Source organism: Spermophilus citellus, assembly GCF_964194105.1.
Source record: "Spermophilus citellus genome assembly, chromosome: 1".
In the NCBI taxonomy this organism is placed as follows: domain Eukaryota; kingdom Metazoa; phylum Chordata; class Mammalia; order Rodentia; family Sciuridae; genus Spermophilus; species Spermophilus citellus.
In genome coordinates, this window is record NC_138182.1 from 12,979,475 (window position 1) to 12,992,610 (window position 13,136).

At 48.8% G+C, this 13,136-nt stretch overlaps 1 protein-coding gene across 5 annotated transcripts in view; it reads right to left on the reverse strand.

Annotated features, from left to right (window-relative positions):
• FARP1 (FERM, ARH/RhoGEF and pleckstrin domain protein 1) overlaps window positions 1-13,136 on the reverse strand; it is a 265,707-nt gene that overhangs the window by 72,869 nt on the left and 179,702 nt on the right. For all 5 annotated transcript variants that reach the window (XM_081294149.1, XM_081294148.1, XM_081294147.1 and 2 more), the window contains exons 4-5: window positions 5,536-5,578; window positions 3,627-3,705 (exon numbers count right to left, since the gene is read on the reverse strand). In XM_081294149.1, coding sequence (XP_081150275.1) covers window positions 3,627-3,705; window positions 5,536-5,578 — 122 coding nt within the window. The remainder of the gene's footprint in view (window positions 1-3,626; window positions 3,706-5,535; window positions 5,579-13,136) is intronic.

Below are 13,136 nucleotides of genomic sequence, written 5' to 3' on the forward strand. Positions count from 1 at the left end.
CCTGTCTGCTCCTGTCCCCCCACGCCATCTCCCCCTCTCTGGAGAATCAGAGGGAGGAGAAGACGAGGTGGAGCCACCGAGTCAGCAGCACAGGGTCTGTACGGGAGGTGGCTGAAGGGTCCTTCTGGACGGGGCAGTGGCCACTGTCCTCTGAGCCCCTCACTTCCCTGTGCTGAGGATGATTCTAACGCACAAGGCTGACTTTTCAAGTAGGGGGCTGGGGTTTTACAAGCATCACATGTGGACCCTTTTGGACCCAGTTCAAACCCGGGGTCCAGTGCTCACGGACAGATTCATGCTCAGAGTCCAACAGGCTTCGGGGCCCCTGGGGCTCTCTCAGGGGCTGCGGGGTGGCGCTGGGCGCCCACAGCACACACGTTTATTTATGCTGACTCTTCCTGTTCTGCGCCCTGTAACCGGAGAAACACCTTCCTGGGACGGACTCTGTCACCTTTCTTAGGACACAGGCCGTAAACGGAGCGTCCAGCTGTGACGCTGGCTTCAGAGACTTAGGGACCCCCGGTGCTACGCATGGAGGGGATTCCAATCCGACCCATAAGAGCCAGAGGGAACTTCTACTCCAGGTAGAACCAACCCTCGCTTCCTGTGGGGAAGGACCCATGGGGAGGGCTTCTACTTGACGGAGAACGGAAGTCACGTCACACCCTCGGAGGCCTTATTTGCCACATGACTATTTTAACTTATTGCATTTGAAGGTCTTAATCGTGTTTCATTAAATGAATGTAATTGACATGGCCCCGCCAGCCCGCGGGAATGCCACGGACACTGGCAGTGTCCCTCCACCGAGACAAGAACAGCCAGGCAGAGAGGCGCTCCGGAAGACGGCGCCCGGGGAAGCGAGGAGCAAGTGTGGCTCTACAGTTGGCACCAGGAAAGTGGCCTTGGGCTGTGCCAGAAGAAACCCTGGTAACGTCTCCAAAGACACCCCCGACCTGGCTGCTGTCCCCGATCTGCGCCTAAGTGAGGACTTTGCTCCTTCTGGAAGCCTGGGCGCTGGTGTCAAGGTGCCGGAGTCCACGGCATGTGCAGTTCAATAAATAGAAAGGAATTCAGCTTCCTGAGGAACAGCAGAGTGCAATTTAATCTCTCTCTATATAAATGGGAGCTGGAAACTATTCCTGGAGGCCCACGAGCTAACGGCAGAGCTACAGGGACATTCGCCGTGCCAACTGCGGGCCACCTGTGTCTCCGGGCCCTGGTCTACACCTCTCTCCCCCAAGCACCACTGACACCAAGCTTCCCCTGACACCCCCTCGCTCACCACCCACCCCTCTGAAATCTCAATGGCCTCAGCGTCACATCCTGCTCGTACAGGAACTGCAGTGTGGGAGTCTCGATGCGGTGGGTCCCGGAGGTTCCCTAGATGTGACACCTTGTGCCAAAGTGGATAGTGACGGAGTTGATCACTACGGTAGGACCTTCTCATCAATTTTATTCAACATTGAGCCAAGAGAATTGTCTTCTTGAGAAATATTTCTAAAATTACCAGCTGACATTGGGAATCAAAAATCAAAAACAATAAAAACAAAAAACTCCACCAGGCCCAGGGGAGCTCGTGTGACTAGGAATTCATCCACATTGAGAAAGAAGCTGGCGAAATACTAGGCACATCTGGCTTACTGGTAACTAGTTGTATGGAGTTTTGGAATAAGAACCACGGGGGCAGAAAACTGCAAAGCTCTAGAGGCAATATCCAAAAAAATTACAGAGGTGCAAATTATTTGGGAAAGAAAAAGTTTGTGCCTCCAACGTCCTAAATAGGAAAAAGGACCAGTGACTTACAGGAGGAAAAAGCCCATTGCTGACCAACAGGCTGGACTTGTCCTGAGGCTGATTTCAGTGCGCTGAGCTCCGAGCAAAGCACGCACCCACAGCAAGAAAGCCAGCTCCAGGGACAGTGACACAGTAGCCCAGTGAAGACGCTGCATGGGCACCACAGCTCTCTGTTGTCACCCCAGGTTCTTGTAATTTGGTCTTGTGGCTCTGGCCAACCCTCCTCTACACTAAAGTCTATTAATTGTGTGGTCCCCAGAGGCTGATGGCTTCTGCCAATTCCTGCTGCAGTGACCCTCTTCACTGGTCCGAGGATCGAGAGTGGCGTAGACAGTGGCATCTCATTCGTCTGCCCCTGTCCCTGGAACTCTGCCATCATGCATCTGGTGGCTTCCTGAAGCAGGCACGTGATGACTAATAGGCATCTCAACCCAGCTGGTGGGAACCAATCCCCAACTTCTGCCCTCCCCATCCGCTGTCCCCTCCACCCCTCTCGCATCTGAGTTATTACCACCCCGTCGCCCAAGTCAAAAACCTAAGTGTCTCTGTTGTCTCAGACTCTACCTCCAACCATCACCAAGACAGACGGTCCCACTTCCACTGGATAGTCTAAACACACCGCTCTTCTCCATCGCCACCCTGCCCTCTTCTTTCTTGCTGCCATCATGGTCTGGACCGGAGGTCAGCATGCCCACCGCTGGCCCTCTTTTAAGCATAAAGGATTGGGGCTGGTATGTGCTTTGAGTGCTTGCTCCTTCTTCACCCAGAAAATGACTGACAGATACTTATCACGTCCTCAAGAGTCATCCCAGCCGCAGCAACCTCACACGGTCGCCTAGGCCCTTTCTATCACATCAGCCCACTTAGCTGAAGAGCTCTGGTCATGATCTGACATTATTTTTGTTTAATTACTCGTTCTCTGTTTCCACAGGGTCAAGACTCATCTTTTCAACACCGTGATTCCAGGGCCTGGAACAATGCTGGCATGCAGTTGTGTCAATAAATGCTGGTAACTGAACAAGCGGCTTTACGCCTTTGATAAATACAGGTCAGCTACCCAAGACCTTGTGCTGAGGAGAAGGGGAAGAGGTGAGGGCCGTGGGGGTTTCTTGTTTTTTTTTTTTTTTTTGCCTTGGTCTTCATAAGCCATAGCTAGAAAGGTGCAAGTGACGAGAATTTGGCTGGTGGGACTAGTGTACCTGCCTTGTCTCACATGATAGAATAAGGAACAGTAGTGGGACGATGATGGTAATGCTGATGGTGGTGGTGACCGTGACTGTGGATGACGTCTCCCCTGGATCCCAGCCACTCTACACAGAAATAGTGCGTATCCTCAAAACAGCTCTGGCCAAGCAATCACGGCCATCGGCATTAGGAGCAGTGAATTAATGGTGGCACAGAAGACACAAGCAAGTGGCAGGACTGAGGGCTGATCCGACATTCCTGATTCTCCCACTTGGTTCCACTTTCAAAAGACACTGACCTAAAGTTCAAGTCCAATTCACCCATCCACGGCAGCAATAAGCTGAGTTAACATGTTGGTTTCCTAAACCTAAAACGGTCTCAGGATGAGGCAGATACCAGAAGGAAAACAGGACATGAACACGTTAGAAGCCCGGTGACTTCCCCATCGCGGTCTTAAGGACACCAGGCTGTAGGGAAACATGGTGTTCTCTTTACCACATTTTTCTAGGCCGAGAGGGATTAAACTTAAGCACAGAACAGATGCTGGTCAAGTAAATATTACCAAATGTTTAATCAATTTAGAGTCTCAATGTTCTTTTTTCCTCTGGACACTAGAGCAAAAAAGTACCAGTTGCCAAGCCACTGACCTGGTGAGTTCCTCCTGGAGTTGTGTGTGGTCAGGTGGAAAGAATTTCACCACAAACTTAACAACAACATGTTTTGGCCCTGAAGAAGAAGAAGAAGAAGAAGAACATCAGTACAAAACTTGACGTGTGTTATATACGAAACTGAAAAAATGACTCTCAGGCATATGATACACCAAATACTGTACTTCACTCCAAGCTCCCAGAATGCACCCTCCAAACCACCCAAAAATGGTCAAGTTTGGCTGCTAGTTTCACTCTTTCATATTGTAGAGAAATAGATGTCTGAGTTTTGAAAAAGCACTACGAGGGCTGGCGCTGGGGCTCCGTGGCAGAGCACTTGCCTAGCCCATGTGAGGCACTGGGCTCCATCTTCAGCACCACATTTAAAAATAAAATAAAGGTTTTAAAAAAAAAACTTTGAAAAAAGTAATTACATTCAACTATTGAACTTTTTCTCTGAAGACAAATGATACTCAGGTTTTTTTTTTTTTTTTTAATAGGGTATAAGGGGTAAAGTCATTTGGCCATATACACAAAATGGAGAAAAAGACAAGACAGGGAAATGCTGAGGCCAAGAGAGGCTGGATTTCTTTCCCAAGTGACTCTAACAATAAGCAGGAACCTTGCACCTTGGCCCAGGGGCACATAGTGACGGTGCAAAGTGTGGAGGAGGCAGGCTGCACTGTTTCCTGCCCATCATTTTCACAGAATGAAACGAGGCTGCTCAGATCCCTGGCAACCCTGAAGCCAGGAAGACCTGGCTCAATGTGAAGTGACAGCTTTGTCACACAGGGCCAGTCACAGCACACAGAGGAGACAGAAGCTAACACCCCTTCTCTGGTTCCGACCTGACAACCGTTGTGGCTGCCTTTGGGTGTGCACCCGGAGACCCCAGGACACACACCTCCCCAGCACCACCGTGCCCCTCGGTGACTGCTGGGGAGGACCGTCCATCTCCCAGGCTCTGCGCAGCACCTTAGCAACACCCCCACCTTAGTAGATGCCAGCCAGGGCCAGCTCCCTGAGGACACTCGGTAAACATCAGATAAATGATGGCCCCTTCATTTTCAGCATTAATAATTTAAATGATAGACGATCAACATCAATTTCAACGGCATGAGGGCCACATAGACATCGTGTTGCATGTTTATTACATCCACATAAATTGCTGTGAGTGGCCCGCTAGGGTTTCTTAAACAGAAAAATAATCCCACAGGGACTGTGAGCTCAACTGAAGGCATGCAGCTTCGGTACCATCCCCGACCTGCCCAGGTTCTGGCTGCAGGGGGGACCTTCAGGAAGGACTTTGAGAACAGAGCCTAACCTCAAAGAAAAGACAGAAGGACAGTCCAGTGCTGCAGGGCAGTGAAAAGGGAGAAAGATTCCTCTCCTAGTCCTTTGCCCAGCCCTCCTGAATCTTTTCTTTCCAATACACAGTCTTTGGGGCTGTTTGCCTATTAAACAACACACCCAATATCCCCACTCTGAGCACCCTGCAAACAGCACTGTACTCTGATTTTGGCTTTGAAGAGGGAGAACAAAAACCAGGAAATCAATGATATGAATAGATAGCTCCACCTTCCCCTTAGAAAGTGACGGTAAGAAACAGCAGCGTAGACCAGACAAGCTCCATTACTCTGCAGCTTAATAGCAAGGTTTAGTTGTTAATCAAAATGCTATTTGATTTCTCAAGCAAGGTTTTGATTGCCAACTGTTATATATTAAAATTACAGAAGATACACAATTTTATAGTATGTGGATTAGTGGATGACGACAAGCAATTGAGGGGAAAAATAAAAAAAGAATTCGTATCACTAGTGCCTCACGCCCCCAGACAAAATCCTCCTTGACAATGAACACACCTGGCTTTGTATTTATCTCCACTGTTCAACAGGCAGGATATACTTACTTCGAATCTGCTTCACAATAGGTTTTAAGAGATCCAGCCACACCTACAGGGAAGAAAAGAACAGATTGAGACATAACTTCTCAATGAAAGTGTGCAAATATTTCTATACTATATTTAAAGCTATTTAAAATCCACATAGTTTCAAGGATTTGAAACCGTCTGTCCCCCTCCCCTCCAGAATGTTCTATCTTATGTTGTCTGCCACTTGTATAGCATGGATCCTAATTTGCTAACACTATCCCTGAATTCAATCTCCCCTAGCTCAGACGCATCATTAACAGGAGGTAAGGGTGCATGAGTGGTGGACAGAGTGCCGAGCACACGCGGGGCCCTGGGTTCCATCCCCAGCATGGCGGCGGTGGTGAGGCAAGAGTTAACTAAGAATTTTCTATTTTCATTTGCACTCTGATCATATTTATCTATTTGGAAAATATCAATGAAGGGCTGCAATTCTGACTCCGAGTGGGATGAATGAAATACAGTTGCTCCCACTTAGACAAAAATACCTGGTGGCATGAGCATACACAGAACAGCACATCTTTGAGGGATTGGGAAAGGGAAAAAAATATTTATGTACTATCATGTCTGCATCGTACACCGTCTAGCACTATTTACCTCTCAAAACAAGCCGAGGAATTCCTGTTGCCCAGGGAGAAACCCGAGTCTTGCAGAGGCTACATAATCTGTCCCTGGTCCTCCAGCAACAGAGTGCCAGAACTAGGACGGAGTCGAGTTTGCCCAAGCTCCAGTCCAGACTCTTTTTCACACGTATGTTCCCTGCAATTTGGCAAAATTTTCAAAATAGAGCAAAACCAGCTGCCCTTATTAACAAAGCGAGAGCTAACCATACCGCACCATGTCACCTGTTCTTGTCTTTAAAGTCCACTTGCATGTCAGGTCATTAGAAAAAGGTCCTTTGGATGCTATTTGTGAACATAGGGCAAAAACAAAGCCAATGTGTTTACTATGAAGACGGTTTTATAAATGAACAGGAAAAAGAGAAACAGCCCTGTAGAAAGCTAGGCACAGAACCCCAGGTAACTGACGAAGGGCCGAGGACCAAGAGGAATGTGTTGGTGTTTGGGAATAACTGGCACTGGAACTGCAAATTAAAACCACGAATTAACCCTTCCTACCCATTGAGCAGGCATCTACATATGCCTGTTTACATGTGTATTTTATAATCTCCAAAGGTGGCCCAGGTCACAGGGAAGCAGGACCATCCTCCTCTACTGATGAATGTATAAATTGGTAGGACTTTGAGGAGACTTATTAGGGAAAAATGGTTGAAAGTCTACCTAGAAAATATTCCTGTCCATACTCTTCCATCCAGCCACTCACTTTTATAAATTAGGCAAAAATTTACATACAAAGAGTGCTCATCGTAACATTTTTATGATAGTGAATTTTTTTTACAATAGCCCAAATTAAATAAATAAGTAAATAACACAAATTATGCTGTTAATGAATATTTAAGAATATTGGGAAGTGGGTTGGAGAAGGCTGGATTTCTTCTCTGCCTTCCTTCACTACTCCAGTTACTTTACATAAACACTCATTTCTCATAATAAAAAGACTATAAAGTTGTTAAATGTCTACTTCTTCAATCTCATTTCCTCCATCACCTTTTCAAGTAAGAATCTACATAATCAAATCCTCATTTCTACATTCCCCATCCCACGCTGCTCTCCCTTCAGAGGGAAGAGAATGGCGTTCATCTGTCCTCTCCACTGTAACACTCGTGAGCCTCAACCTGAAAAGAGGAAAGAAAATTCAAAACAGCAAGCGTTGAGCTATCTCACTCTCCTCCCAGGAATTCGGAAGAGAATCTCCATCTGGTACTGCTCGGAAAACGGCCCCAACTTGGAACCCAGGCCTTGTCTTCAAACTCATTTATTCATCCAACCAAAACCTCCCGTGTCCCTCTGTGTGGCTCTGCGGTTGCACCTGTGAGAGAACAATCGTCAGGTCCCTGCTTCACGGAGCTCACAGCCCAGTGAAGATGAAGGGCAGACCAACAAAGCCTTCCTAATAACCACAGTAAACAAGGGCCAGAGACGCGATGGAGGAGTCCAGGGGCTCCGAGGGCCCGGGGAGGACACCTGGCCCCGTCATGGAGTTCTGTTGTTCTTATGTTACGGTCACTCAGGTCCCGGAGACAGGAGGTGTGGCACATCATGCAGAGCCCTGGGGGAAGCACCAGGTTGGTCAGGAGGCAGAGGGGCCAGGAGAGAAGGAGCCTAGGCCACCTTTATTGGAATTTCTGGGGAAAGGCAGGGCTGGCGAGCGGGTCAGGGTTGGCGAATCGAGTGATCCTGGCCGCTCTGAGCTATCTGTGCAGTCCCTGGACACCTGGTACTTGGCCCTGGATGACTCAGGCAGAGGATCACTGCTGCCAGTGCTGGACAGGCCAGAGGGAGGAGGCCTGGCCTGCAGGGGTTGGTCTGTGTGCATTTCAAAGGCCTGGCCCAGGGCCTCACTATCTCTCAGAGCTCCTACAGGCAGTCTCTCCCCAGCCAGAAAGATGTTAAACACCACAGTAATCTCTCTCTCTCTCTCTCTCTCTCTCTCTCTCTCTCTCTCACACACACACACACACACACACACACACACAGAGTGACAGCTGGGGGACAGGCTTCCCTGAAAAGGACACTGTACTGAAAGGAAGTGACAAGAACAACTGAAGCCGAGCAGTAAGAGTCCTTGCCTAGTCGCCCAGGCTTTGGTGTAAAAGCATGTCCCCTCCAAAATGCACACTGAAATGTGCCATTGTGACAGTATTAGGAGGTGACTGGGCTCTGAGAGCTCTGCCCTTATGAACAGGTTAATATCATTATTGCTGAAGTAGGTTATGAGAGACTGAGGGGCAGGCAGGCAGGCTCTCCTGATGCCTGGTGTGCACCTGAGTAGGTCAGTGCACACACAACCACCACTTCCTGAGGAGTGGTGTCTGGACACCAACACCATGAGCTACACTTCCCGCCTCCACAGCTGTGAGCCTTTATATTTCTTTTCACTATAAATTATCTAGTCTCAGGTATTTTGTTACAGTAATGTCAAAAGAACCAAGATGATCAACAGGGCTAGAGAGCAAGGCTGGTGGGTCTGGAAGTGTCAGACCCCACTAAGGTCACAATAAGATATTTTGTCCTCATTCTAAACACAACAGGAAGAATTTTACGCAAAGGATTCAACTTGTATGTTAAATACTCTGGTCGGGCAGTGAAAATACTTTGGAGGAAACCAGAATGGACGCAAGATGATGTGTTGTGATTGTCTTGCAAGATCAGATGGCATTTTGGCTCAGGAAGGCAGAAGTAAGATTGGGGAAAGTGGGTAGATTTTGGGAAAATTTAAGAGGTAAAAAGGAGTGGAATTTACTGGTAGATTGGACATAATGGCTGAAGGAGGAGACAACGTCCAGAGGGACACTGAGATTTCTGTCAGAGTCCTCTAGTTAGGTGCTGGTGCGAGTCTTACAGGCACCTGGAGGATGACCAAGGCCGAAAGGCTATAACTAGGCGGATTTTCTAGGTGTTTCTGGATTACCCAGCAAGAGCTAGCATGGAAACAGCGGGACACAGTTTTCTGGACTCAGGGGAGAAGCCTGGCTGGGAGCTCTCACTCTGACTCCATGAAGACAAGGCCTGCTGTGTGATGAATCCCTGACCCATCCTAGGCCATCCGAGCTGCTGTAACAAAATGCCCCGGACTGGATGGTTTATAAACAACAGAAAGTGATTTCTCACAACTCTAGAGGCTGGGAACTCTGAGATCAAACAGCCAGCAAATTCTACCTCCTGGTTCAAGGCAGTGCCTTCTTGCTGTGTCCTCACATGGTGCCCGGGGTGACAGTGCTTCTGAGGGACTCTTTGGAAAGGGCACTAATCTTACTCATGAGGCTCCACCCCATGTCTTAATCCACTCCTAAAGTCCACTCCTCCTGCTGCTGTTATCCTAGAGGCCAGGATTTCTACCTGTGAATTTTGTGGCGCACTAAATATTGAGATCCTACCCACCACAGAACAGTGGGAAGGAACAGGAGAGTGCTGCAGTCTGGCTGGGCACAAAATAACTGAGCCGCCACGAGGCACTTGTAGGTTCAAACAGGAACTACTTTATTGCCCGAACTCTCACCGGCACTCCATGTGCACTCCCCAGGAACTCTCCCTGCCCTCAACCCAGCTCCGCGAGAACTCAATGGGAACTCCGAGAGAACTCAAAAAAGTAGCGGGCTCCCGAGGTAGCAGGAGCCTCCGTATTGCCGGATAGCAGGGTTCTATATACAACTGAATACACAGCCTGTTTCAATTCAGCATCATCCAGTTACAGCAAATTATACACAGCTTAACTTAATTATCATCATCTTAATGGCTCCCTGGCTTCACCTCTCAACCACTCCTTCTGGCAAAATGCCAGGCGCCATCCCAACTCTGCTGTGGCTCTCAACAGGAGAGCACAGAGAGAAAATCAGGAGAGACCGGTGTCACAGAAGCCAGGGGAGAAAACGGTTCTGGAAGGAGGACACCAAGCTATCAGAGGTCACATAAGACCAGCCATCACACCTGCTGGCCACGTGGTTCTGCGATGGGCTGAGAGGCCAGTGGGAGGGTGATGAAATGGAAGCATGGCTGTCTGGCGAGGCTGGCTGGGAAGCAAGAGCCATTGGAACAGAAGGAGACGAGTGAGGCACCGAGTAAAGGAACCGTCGCTCTGCTCGTCTTTAATCTGAACAACCTGGGTGCATTTAGGAAGAGAAAAGGCTGAGCACTGGAGCAAGAGGTTATAAGAGATGGAGTCCAGGGCTTGGGACAAGGGGGACAGGCTCACAGCGGGCAGGAGGAGGGTGGATACTCTGCGTCGGGAGGCAGGATGGCTCCTGTGGGACACCCTCGTCCTCTCCTGTAAGGTCAGCAGGCTGAGTGCAGAAGGTTTGACATAGTCGCTGTACCAGAGAAGGAGGGCAGGAGGCTTCCTGGGGGAATGCCAGGCTGCTGCGAGCCCACCCTGTGACACTTGCTCTTTGGGTCTTCACAGCTGCCTCTGGGGACCAGTCAGTCCCTGAGACCTCTCACGGCCACCAGTGCTGCCACAAAACCCAACTCAACTGCAGACAGCCCAGGACAGATGCACTGTGCGTTGGCAATGTATTTGCCAATTTTATGAATTGTTTTTAAACATCCCTCCTCTGTTTTTGGCATTTCTGGAGAAAGCATCAAATACAAGCACCAGCTTGAGCCAAGTGAGCATGTGGTCGCCTCCCTGCAGGTCTGGGAACACAAGGCCAGCCTGAGTCAGCCGCCTGCGAGGCAGTGCTCCGCAGCGATAACGCTACAAGGCATCAATCACCCCGCGACGGAACCAGCCTGGGAAGAGAGCCTGGGGCCTGCGAGAACCTGGCCATGTGGACGTCTGTAGAGCTGAGGGAGAGGGCTCAGGAGGGGGAAGGCTCGCCCATGTGGGATCCGAACTGTGATAAGCCAGGAGCAGCAAGAAGGAAGAGAGGGTGCTCCTCGACCGGAGTCACGGCAGGTGGCACGTGGGGAGGGCTGCGGGAATGACCTGGACTGCATTAGGTCAGCCTGGACAAGAGCCACCAACAGAGGCAGAACAGAAACCAGGCCCAGGTGGGTCAAAGGGCAACAAAAGCACTGCACTCTTTCCCCAGCAGTGGCCCTCCAGAGGGTCACATCTGTAATCTCCATCTTCCAGTCAAACCACCTCTCTGCACCCCCCACCTGGACCTCCCTGAAATCGGGGCTGGTTCCCGAGGACACTTGCATATCTGAACAGCCGCAGGAAGGGATCTGGTTTAAATGAATGTCTGCTCTGGAGTGTGCTCCCAGTCGGTGGGATGCAAGGATACTGACTCCACGCGGCACCTGCTGAGGCTGTCAGGCCCGCTACGTTCATTCACTGGGCTTCCATACAAGTCCACAGGCTGGGCGGAGCAACGGCAGAAACTGCAGGTGTGGAGGTTCAAGGTGTGGGCAGGTTTGGCTTCCCTGACGCCTCAGCAGATGGCTGCCATCTCACTTTGTCCTCATGTGACCTTTCCCCTGTGTGCAGGTTGTGGACTCTGCGTCCAAATCACATCCTGAGCCACTGGGAGATGGGGCTTCAAAGGTGAATTCTGGGGTCCACACAGTCCAGCCACGGCGCTGGCCTCCTGCAATCCGGTCTCAGTGCAGAGTTCTAGGCCGTCCTTCACGCCTACCTGCATCTGCTGTCAGCGTCCGTGTTTCCTCCCGTCCCTCAGGAATGCTACTCCCCCCCCCCCAACATGGGATGTGAGCTGGGAAGAAATGCTCTCATGCCTGTGTACCAAGGCAGGGCACGACGAATCGCTGTCCCTCAACTGTTCTCTCCTTTCCCTAAATACCTTCCCGCCCCCTCCATTATTTTGGTGGGTGACATCTTAGGTGGATATTGTAGGCAACTGGAATGTTCGAGGTGTTTTGGAAAGGGTCTTATTAAAAGAGTCAGCCATGTGAACTCAGATTGGGGGCGGGATACGGAACAACATTTCTTGAGTACCTACTGTGTGCTAGTCACTGAATAGATGCTTTGCATATTCTCTTTTGATATCCACAACAGTGTGGTCCCTTTGCTTATAAAGTAAGTCAAATTCAGAGAGTTTATGTCAGTTGCTCAAGGTCACACAGCTGGAATTTGGTCACACAGCTAGAATCTGACATTGAGTTCAGCTGAATTCAAAAATGTGCCTTTTCTACAACATAATAGGCAAAGGTACAGGACTCACCAAATGCTGGGCTCTCCTCTTCTTATTTGGTTCTCACTTAAAATTAAAAACTTTTCTTTTTTTTACAGAAAGCTCTCCTCCCTTAAAACTCTTCTTGTTAAAAAAACAAAAAACATATTCAACTAAAAATTCCCATCAATAACTACAAATTGGTTATAGAAGATCATTCAGTGTTTAGAATTCATTGGAACCAATTAGTATTTCTTCAGGCTATGCCCTAGAAGAAGAAATGGCTTTACTTTGAATTTTTTGTTTGTAATGATATGTTCAAATGTAGAATTTTACATTATTTTATTAATTGTACATTTGGTTACATGTAGAAGACATGTTAAATGTGACTTAAAAAAAAAAAAACCTATTACTTTGTAGAAATTTTTGTTTTCTGTTTTAGTACCAGGGATTGAACCCAGGAACACTTAAACACTGAGCCATATCACCAGTCCTTTTCATTTTATTTTATTTTTTTAGAGGCAGGATTTTGCTAAGTTGCTTAGAGCCTCACTAAGTTGTCCAGGTTGGCCTTGAACTTGTGATCCTCCTATTTTGGCCTCCCGAGCCATTAGTATTACAGGCATGCACCTCCAACCCCTGCAGAGATTTCTACTTCTGGTCAAAAGAGTAGATTTATTTTCCAACATGAAACAATAAAAAAAAAAAGAAACAAAGAAAACATAACACAACAGACCCGATGATACGAGACACCAGATCATGAGAATCCGTGATCTCTGCGTGATCTCTGAGAGACAGGAAAATAACACCAGGATCCCACTGTGGCCCCACCGGCTTCCTGGCTGTGGCGTGGGGAGGAGCAAGGCCTGGCAAAGCCTGGGAGCCGCTG